Source organism: Esox lucius, chromosome 11, assembly GCF_011004845.1.
Source record: "Esox lucius isolate fEsoLuc1 chromosome 11, fEsoLuc1.pri, whole genome shotgun sequence".
Lineage (NCBI taxonomy): Eukaryota > Metazoa > Chordata > Actinopteri > Esociformes > Esocidae > Esox > Esox lucius.
The window spans coordinates 41676627-41686311 of record NC_047579.1 but is presented as its reverse complement, the minus strand read 5'-3'; the positions used below and the strand labels follow the sequence as shown (position 1 = coordinate 41686311).

General features: G+C 44.8%; 1 protein-coding gene across 1 annotated transcript in view; it reads left to right on the top strand.

Annotated features, from left to right (window-relative positions):
- The first annotated feature begins 679 nt into the window (after nucleotides 1-679).
- Nucleotides 680-9685, top strand: part of mrc2 (mannose receptor, C type 2) — a 29663-nt gene continuing 20657 nt past the window's right edge. Inside the window, exons 1-2 of the mRNA XM_029123613.2 lie at nucleotides 680-926; nucleotides 6878-7312. Coding sequence (XP_028979446.2) covers nucleotides 809-926; nucleotides 6878-7312 — 553 coding nt within the window. The 5' untranslated portion in view covers nucleotides 680-808. The remainder of the gene's footprint in view (nucleotides 927-6877; nucleotides 7313-9685) is intronic.

Sequence of the window (9685 nt, the reverse complement as noted above, 5' to 3'; positions counted from 1 at the left end):
ATTCCGCATATGAGTAAGGGAATGATTCCATATTTGACCGCGACAGGACGGACGGCAACAATGGCAAATTCCGACAAAATCACATAATCCAAAATAGGTTATATGTTTTACAGGGAAGGCCGAGAAGCCACCACTACAGTATTCTCATATATATCATTAATTGGCTTTGTCTCCCTGATTTTTAAAAACGTTTTCTTGGATAAAATGTGCATATATCATGCTTAACGGTTCAAGGATTGTTCTGAGCCAGCTATTACAAAACACCGTGACCCACTATTTTATAGTTGTCGAATTAGTTGTCTATAAACTACATTAAATAATGAAAAATATGGTTTAAATAACGAACATTGTATTCAGTTTGTGCACCGCTTTGTGTGCGTTCTGTTAATTTGGAGAACGTGTAAGTGTAGGCTACTTCGCGGTGTTTCTGAGATATCTAACTGCAACTAACTTGAGGCGAACGAAAAGGCCATGGCTCTAGTTTATATCAAAGTTATCACTACTATAGGGACGTTGTTGTTAGTGTAAAACGTCTCCCAACTGACGAGGCTTGCAAAACAGTATACAGTCTGTGCAAACAGTGTGGGTGCAAATGGGTGGGTGGTGGTTGGGAGGGGGGTAGAGCGGTGACGCAGCGTCTGCGCGTTCCATTCGAACTTAAAAAACGGACACGCTAAAAAGACACAGATCCCACTCTACTCCTCCTCTTTTGCACCCCATCATACTCAACACCACTCTACCCATCCGTCTCGACAGAAAAGCTCTCTGTAAACTATTCCGATTTACCGTTTTCTGAGCAACAGCGGGCATGCAACGCTGCGACCGTAACATAGATTCGAGGAGAACATGGAAAAAATACTTTCCCTTCTACAAATGCACTTTATATTTATTGATCTTTAGTCTGGAACCAAAGTTCAGCATTTCAGGTAAGAAGAATGTGTTGCTATCGAATGCTTCTCTGCTTTTGATTCAAAGAAAGCTCTGGAGATTTTCTGCCTCTTTGTTGCGGCATGCTTGAATACCCCTACAAAAAGTTTTGTTTTGTTATTTTGCTGGTAGGATACCTGATGGGAGTTTACGCGTAGGCTTTTTATGCGAACTACACGGATGCATTGGAATGCCACGAAAGTCCAAGTTCTGAGTGAAACCAGATGTGGGGGAGGGGGGGGGTCTGGTTGTGTTTTTTTTCTCGTTTAAAACCTGAAAGTGAATTGCTAAAATTTAGCTTACCATCTCCTGATGGCATCTTTGAAATCTTAAAATTGTAAAAAAAATTGTGCACAACCTTGTCCTTTTTTGTAACCTGGCATAGAACTTACGCGTTGCATAAATTAGGTAACCTACGACCAGATGTGACCTTTACGTCCGGTTATGCAATTACGCTGAGCAACACTTCGTTGCCCATCTCATCAGGTCCCGGGTTTAGTATAGTTCTTACCAGGGACCCCTCACTTTTAGCACTGACCTATTAAACTCTTAGGCCTCCAATATACCTTGATGAGATTGGCTATGTAAATAAAACATACACTAAAAAGATTGTGGGCTATAAAAGCTATTAGAACACACTTTTACTGAAATGAAGACAAAGTAGCCCCAGTAATGAACTTGAAATATTACAAGGGCATTCTGATTTAAAGTATATTGTTTTTTTTGCTCTTAAATTGTGAATCTTTCCCAAGTCAAAACAGATGTTACACTTTGTTCAGTTACTGTGGTTATCTGGTACAGAGGTCTACGCTATAAACTGTAATATGGTTGGCAACTAGGCCAGTTGGTACCTAGGTAGGAAAACAATAGCCCAGAGTTGATTACATAGGAATTTAGCAGATGCTCCTATCTAAAAATGGCAGCTACTGGAGCAATTTGAGTTAAGTGCCTTTCTCAAGGGCACATTAATAGATTTTCCACCTTAGGCAGTAGGATTTGACCTTGTGAACTTTTGGTTATGGATCCAACGCTCTGACTGCTGGGATACCTACTGACCTTGATCATCTCATTGGTCATATTGCAATGTCTTTTCACTTTTTCCAGTCACTATTTGTATGTTTTCACAGAAAGCAGGGCTATGTCGGCTCTTACTGAAACAGAGTGTCATGCAGGGCCATTTTACGCTTTCCCCGCACATGGTATCAGGTTTGTTCGACAGGCCTGGCAGCTTTCTTATTCACATGATACAGGTCTTGTTTTCCTCCATTTCCTTCGTCTTTTAGACAGTTGTTGTCCGCACGGGTCTACCTGAGTGTAAATGCCTCTGTACGTCCACTTACCTCAGGATCAGGGAGGAAGTTCAGGTTCCACAGTGGGTCTGTGTACACAAGTCATAAAGCCGGGTCTGCCCCCCACAGATCCCACCCACTGGGTCCTACCGTCTTCTCCCACCTGGGCCTCCTTAGGGGACGGCCTACCACCAAGCGGCTGGTCTGGGCCATCATAAAACAGAAGAAAAACAAACACACTAACAGTATGGAATTTCCTGTCTATTAGTTGGTTGCAGTTTTTACTGGACACTGAGATTTTCTGTTTTATTACCCTCGCCCGGTCTCCCTTTTCTTGTAAAACCATCTGTCAAAACAATGAGGGTTCACGATCAAGCCCCACGTTTCTACCACCACACCCTCGTTTCCACCAGGGGGGTACAAACCGGATAGCCTAACGTGTCGCTGATGTTGCTGTTCTTGTCCAATAATAGCCGCCCAAACTTCCACTCCAAGTACCGGGCTTCAACATCTGTGTGAGTGAAAGGTTTGTTGTCTCGCATTCTTACCACGACATGGTTCCCAGACTCAGTGCCTGTATCTCTACAGTATGTCTCACCTCAGTGTGGATCCAGCCAGTCACCTTGGTTTCATGTACTGCAGCCTCCGCGGGCCCCCCAGGACCTCTGCGGCTCCACGTCCTGTGTCCCGCTCACCCCCCCCCCCCCCCACGCCCACAGTGTTCTAATCTGCACACACGGGAGAGCTGGAGGTGAAGGAGATGGTTCTGGGAACATCACCCTCTTAGATACTCATATTCCATTGTTCTTGGCTGCAGGTTTGCTTTTCTCTTCGGCAGCATAGAACAGTTCTGGACCAGAAAAGGGTGACGGCTGGGGCAGGGCTTGGGAAGGATGTAGACAAGGTCTCTCATCTCCAACGGGCGATGCCTGTTGGCAGTTTTAAGTTCGGAAGACATATAGCAGTTTATAATCTACATCTAAACTGGTTCGAAAAAGAACCGCTTACAGTTGTACCTGTTTATCCTGTGTAAAGTCCTGAAAGAAAGATGGTATTTGTTTGCTGAAATGCAGCCTTTGTCTTGTTCCTGTGTGGTTCAAAGACATAGATGTGTTTCCTGTCATACCCCTCTCCTCTTCTCTGGCTTTCGCATCCAATCGGTTTGGAGAAGAAGATGAGGAGAGGACATTATTTGCATTTCAAGCATATTAAAAAAAAGTATTGATAAAAAAAATCACTTCACAAAGACAGATACTACAATGGCAAGCGGTTTGTTTTTAACATTTTTCAAGCCTACAGGCATGGCCCCAACATAGAGTTTTGGCAGCTTGGATTGGGGCGGGGGGGGGGGGCATAGATCAGACTGAAAGGGTTTGTTGTGGTTGTACTTTTCCAAGGCAAGACTGTGTGAAATAGGCCGTGGTACCCTTCACAATATTTGCCCAAAAAATTTAGCATGAGACATTTATAAATACACTTCTGGAAAACAATTTAAAAAGTGCCTTTTTCTCTGCAAGGTCAGTCAGAAACACTTCCAGCACAGCTGGAGGTGCCAGCTGTGGCAGCTTCTACTTCAGACCGTCCTAACTTCAGTCCCGAGCCTGTTAGACTGTCCTAGTTTCACTGCCTTTGTAGCAGCAGAACGACTGCATTCCTTTATTTGTTCTGATTCTCAATCTAACAAAAGTCTAAATTATATCAGGCCGCTTTTAATAACATTTGTTTCTCCTTAAAGCTTCTCTTACCACACTGTCGCCAGGGTTCCTGAGCCACATATTCCAATAGCCATGTGTTGCCCATGGTCCAGCCATTATGTAATCCCTGTGCTCCAAGTGAACTCATACATAAACCAAAAAAATCCTGCACCCCTGGAAGCAGCACTGCTGAACGTGATGTGTGCATCCGACTAGGTCGACTCTAATTGATCGCCCTGTACAATGTTATGACGAGGGGCAAAGATGATCCTGTAACCTGCTCACAGCTGGAGTGGATTGCTTGTCACGGCTGTGAAATGTCTCTATTCAACAAATGTTTTTGGACCAGGGCATTTTGGAGCACACACACAATGTTTTGGCATAGAACACAAGAAACACTCTAAAAAGAAAAGCTTCCTGGAGAATCCTTTAGGGTTGTTCAAATTGAAACCATTTGTGAGGCACTAGACATTCTTATTTTCAATCTGTAGTACCCCGAAAGGATTCTTCAGGAATCTTTTACTTTTAGTGTGGAAGAATATTTTTGTTGTCACAGGAGACTTTGCTGAACTGTCCAATCGATGGGGTTCATGCTTCAGGACATTAAAGGGACACAATCCGTCTTTGCTGCTGTAGAGAATGTTTGAATAACCTTAGGAATTATTGAAATTAATGGAAATGACAGACAATGGAGAGAAACTTGTCTATGGAAATGTTTTTAATTTCAGTCTGTTACAGATCGTGTTACATTATTAGAACTGTGGAGCCATAGTCTCATGGAAAGTCAAAGTTAAGCCGTTTAGTTGCTTTTTGTCTGTTGGAACCATCCCGTCATTCTTTTTCTTTTACTTCAAGGACCCAGAGTAAAGGTTCTTTCCATAGACACACTGTTGCCAAGTCAGAAGAAGGTATTTTGACTTCCTGTAACTTTATTGCATCACAATTAGTGACACTGAACAGGCTTAACAACCGGTTGCTGTACAATGAGATGGCTGCAGCAGTCAAATCTAGCTAGTAATTATATCTGATTACATTGTACAAACTACAAAGTCCTACCAGTGGAGGCTCTTACAGCTCCGAGGGCCCACTCACTCACTGTGTTTGGTAACTACAGCATTTGTGGAGTCTGGAAGTCGATCAAAGCCACTGGCTGACTATTACTTCTCCACATTGTAGGGACAGAGGTGGACTGGCTCTGAGTCAGGGTGGTGGTGCTCTGATTGAAGGTCAGGCTTGGGGACTCTTTGTGGAGATTCTCCATTGTTTCAGGACGGCATGGGTGGTGTTGGGAGTTCTGGGAGGGGACCTACAGTGGTGTGATTAGATGTCTTGAGGAGAGGCTTTAGCACCACACCCTTTCTGTGTGTGGACTAAAGCACCTCCAAACTAGAGCTCTATTTTCAGCCCAACACCCAATGATCTGTCCCATCTTCCCACTTCTTAGCCCCTCTGAGGGCACTGTGGGGGGGGGGGGGGGGGGCTCAGGATCTCTCCCTCTCTGTTTTTCTTTTAACCCGGATTCAGTGAGGGCTTCTGTTTGTTTTTGGGTTGTTAAATTTTTTTCCCTTGCTCTTTTCTTTTTCAGCATCACAGTTGCGCTCCTCCCCTTTGTCTCTTTTTCTGTAGATCTCCCCTCTTCCCTGTCTCCCTCTCTTTCGTCAGGACACACACTTTTGAAACCCGGCCTTAACCCCTCAATCCCTGTGTCCCCCTTTGCAGGAGAGGAGAAGGAAAAGCTTAAAGAAGTGGGGATGAGGAGAAACCGCGCTGGGTTTTTGGGGAAAGCTGTTGGGTTTTGTCCCGACATTCCAGTTTCAGTGGCTGGAGTTCAGCCAGCATCTAGCGAATTTAGATCAGACTCTCCTTCTATCCTCTCCTCATTTTCTGACTTTCAACACAGTTGGAGTGTTTGCATTGTATTTACCTTTCAGACCCAAAGGGTGTGTGGTTCATGGCCAGTATACCATGGCTAAGGACTGGTTTTAGGTGCGACACAGCGCTGAGTGCCTGTACACAGCCCTTAACCATGGTATGTTCGCCATCTACCACAAAACCCAGGGGTGCTTTGTTGATATTATAAACTAGGTACCAACGGTAAGAAAGACATTTTCCACATACCTATGGTATGTGGTGGAATACACCACAGCTTTCAGCCAATTAGCGTTTAGGGTTTAAGCCACACGCTTTATAATTACAAACGTTTAACACAAAGACCACGGTAGACTCCAAGTACTGGAACATGTCAGGCAGCTGTGCGAATCCACACAGAGCCTTATTGTTACATTAAATTATACATTACTGCAGCATGGATAAAGTAAGCCACAGTAGAAGATATTTTGATATAATTTTGTGTGGATTAACTGTAGGTCTGCAGGTTCTGGGTAAAGTACTGACATAATTAGGTATTGGTATTTATATTATCCTGTAAGTATATTTAGAAAAGAAACATCTTCAAATTAAACTAGACCGCTCAGTTTGTTTTTAGGTTTTCAGACAAACTTCCCCCGCATCACGTTCAGATAACAGATAGACTCCCTGTGAGGAGAAAGGCCAGTCCAGGTCACATGTCTGGAATGGGGCAATTATCCCAGAATATGAGGGTAAATAGCGAACAAACACACCGTGGCATTAATAGACACATGAACAAACATGTGCAACCACTTCTCGCGTTTCAGTCTTCAAAGCTACAGCCGGTCCAGACAGCCTGGTGAATTATGTGTGCTTGAGTTGATACAGGCTGATGAATCACCTGTGCTCTCTTAGATACACATTGAATTATTTGATATGGAGGTGAAAGGACATGAACCAGGAGGCTGTGTGTCACTGAGGAAGCTAGCCTTTCAACTGCACCACAACGAGTGGAAACTCAATCACACTAACAAACCAGGACATCGACTGACAGTCCTATTGATTGTGTCCCTGCTTTTTCCCAGGCAGTAGCTAATGTCTCTCTCTGTCTCTTCACAGATCCAGTGGATGGTGACGTGTTTGTGTTCTTCCACGAGGGGGCTCAGGGTTGCCTGGGTGTGCAGGATCACTCCCTGTCCCTGTCCGAATCGTGTGAGGACGATGCCCAGAAGTGGAAGTGGGTGACCCGGGGCCGACTCTTTAACCTGGGCTCCTCTCTCTGCCTGGGTCTGAACACGGGCAACAGCAGCTTCAGGGGGGACGCCTCGCCGCTGGGCGTCTATCCCTGTGACAGAGAGCCTCCTCGAGTTCGCTGGACCTGGTCCTGTGCCCAGGTGTTGGAGAACCTCAACCTGTACATGCCGTCCCCGTCGCACCCAGTTAAACCCTCCTCTAACTCCTCGGTGAAGGCCCCAGACACCAAGACCGTGCAAGAGGGGCTCAAATGGAGACTGTTTGGGGATGATCAGGATCTGTGTTCTAGAACCTACCGTGGTGAGTGTAGAACTAAGAACCTACCGTGGTGTATAGAAGTTAGAACCTTGCATGGTGAATGTCAAACTAAGAACCTACCGTGGTGTGTAGAAAGAAGTAAGAACCTTCCGTGGTGAATGTAGAACTAAGAACCTCCCGTGGTGAATGTAGAACTAAGAACCTACAGTGATGAGTGTAGCTATAAGAACCTACTGTGAGTGTAGATGTTAGAACCTACCGCGGTGAATGTAGATATAAGAACCTACTGTGATGAGTGTAGATATAAGAACCTACTGTGATGAGTGTAGATCTAAGAACCTACCGCGGTGAGTGTAGATCTAAGAACCTACCGCGGTGAGTGTAGATCTAAGAACCTACCGCGGTGAGTGTAGATCTAAGAACCTACCGCGGTGAGTGTAGATCTAAGAACCTACCGCGGTGAGTGTAGATCTAAGAACCTACCGCGGTGAGTGTAGATCTAAGAACCTACCGCGGTGAGTGTAGATCTAAGAACCTACCGCGGTGAGTGTAGATCTAAGAACCTACCGCGGTGAGTGTAGATCTAAGAACCTACCGCGGTGAGTGTAGATATAAGAACCTACCGTGATGAAAGTTAAACTAAGAACCTACCAAGCTGAGTGTGGAACTATGAACCTACTGCCCTGAGTGTAGAACTCCTGGTGGTTGTAGAGCGTCAGATGTGACTGAAACTATTTTGGTGCTCATTGTCTGATAGATGAAAAGGCCTCTTGAGCAAGTCATGTTGGTCAGGAAATTACTGAAATGTAATGGTGGTGGCTACTTTTTGCTCATCCAGTAAAATAGACGTCTGGACTTGTTTTGGTATGGCGCAACTAGTCATCTGCCCAGAGAGCCATTTTACAGTAGAAAATAGTTTTTTGTTTTGTGTTGGTTGCACCCAGTAATGTATTTTCTGGGAACGTTGGTGACTATGTAAGTTGTTTTTTTAACCACCCACTTTGAGCTGGATGCGTGTGGTTCATACACACATATGCTATGAGCAGAATTTGTCTCACATCATTAAGCCACTAAATCCATGGTTTGAGAGCAGATGTTTCCTAGAAGAGGTTTTGCGCTACTTCAAGTACTGCCAGCTTTGCCTACATGGGCTATCCCGCTAGCAATTCCGGTTCCAGTCATTCGCTAGAAGCACTGTGGACAATAGAAGGCTGGCCCAGGCCTGTTTTAACCAACAAAGTTGTAAGTATTTTCTGTGCATAGTGACCTGGCACGCAACGTAGGAGTTAGGGTCATGAGCACAACGTTCAGAACTACTGACGGGAAGTATACCCACATTTGAGAATGTATATGGACAAGACAGGTTATTCTGCTAGGTCGTAAGGTCAGGAAGGCCGACCTCAAACGTGTGGTTGTCCCACCTAGCTGTCTCAAGATGAATGACCGAGCTATAAACTGCTCTGGATTGGAGCGTCTTCTGAATCACTGACATTCAAATGTAATCTCTGTCTTATTACTGGCTGGCAACCTGCTTGATAGCCAAGGAAAGCCATTTCCTCAGTGTTTATAAACTCAGGACGTGAACAGCTCTTGCCTCATTATATAGCCCACGGAAAAGCACACCAGTGTTTATGTTGTACTTAGAAATTGTTGCCCCAGCTTATGGGTCACCGATGTGGTTTTGTACAAATGCTTAGTTTCTACTTTTATTACCATCATCCATACCTATCTAATGCCATAGTTTACTGCCGTTGTTGTTGGTCAGGGAAATATGATACAACCAACGAAACAGCCTTCCCGACTGCAGTCACTAGGTACTACGCAGCTCCCTTCCTATAATTTCCTTTTTATTTTGCTTTACTTCTCATTTCCAATCTCCATAACTTGCTTAGTGAAGTCAACATGCTGCTGGAGAAATTATTGTGCGACCGTTTGTAACTTCCCTGTGTGGTTTTGCGCTAGCGACCTGACACAAGGCAGCAGGTTGGGCAGGCAAGAGGGAGGGAACTTTCTAGGGCTTTCCGCCACGTTTTTAACACATATGCCCTATTTTCCATGTGCCCTCCATGAAAGCAAGGCTGGCTGGTTTGCTGTGTGTTTTGGTTACATCACAGACAACCATCCTGTCTCTCTCTAACACTCTCTCTCCCCTTTTTGCTCTTCCTATATCAATCTCTCTCTCCCCTTTTTGCTCTTCCTATATCAATCTCTCCCCTTTTTGCTCTGTTTCTCCTTCTACCCCTCTTGTATTTATTCCCCCCCCCCCCGCTGTCCTTTCCTTATACCCCGCTGTCCAGTGGAATGCAGGGGCTACCGTAGCAACCCCGGGGCTTTCTGTCAGACTGCGGAGATCAGGTTTCATTCAAATAATGTTCATTCACCTCTCAAGAGCAACAGAGATTAGTTTCTACTTGA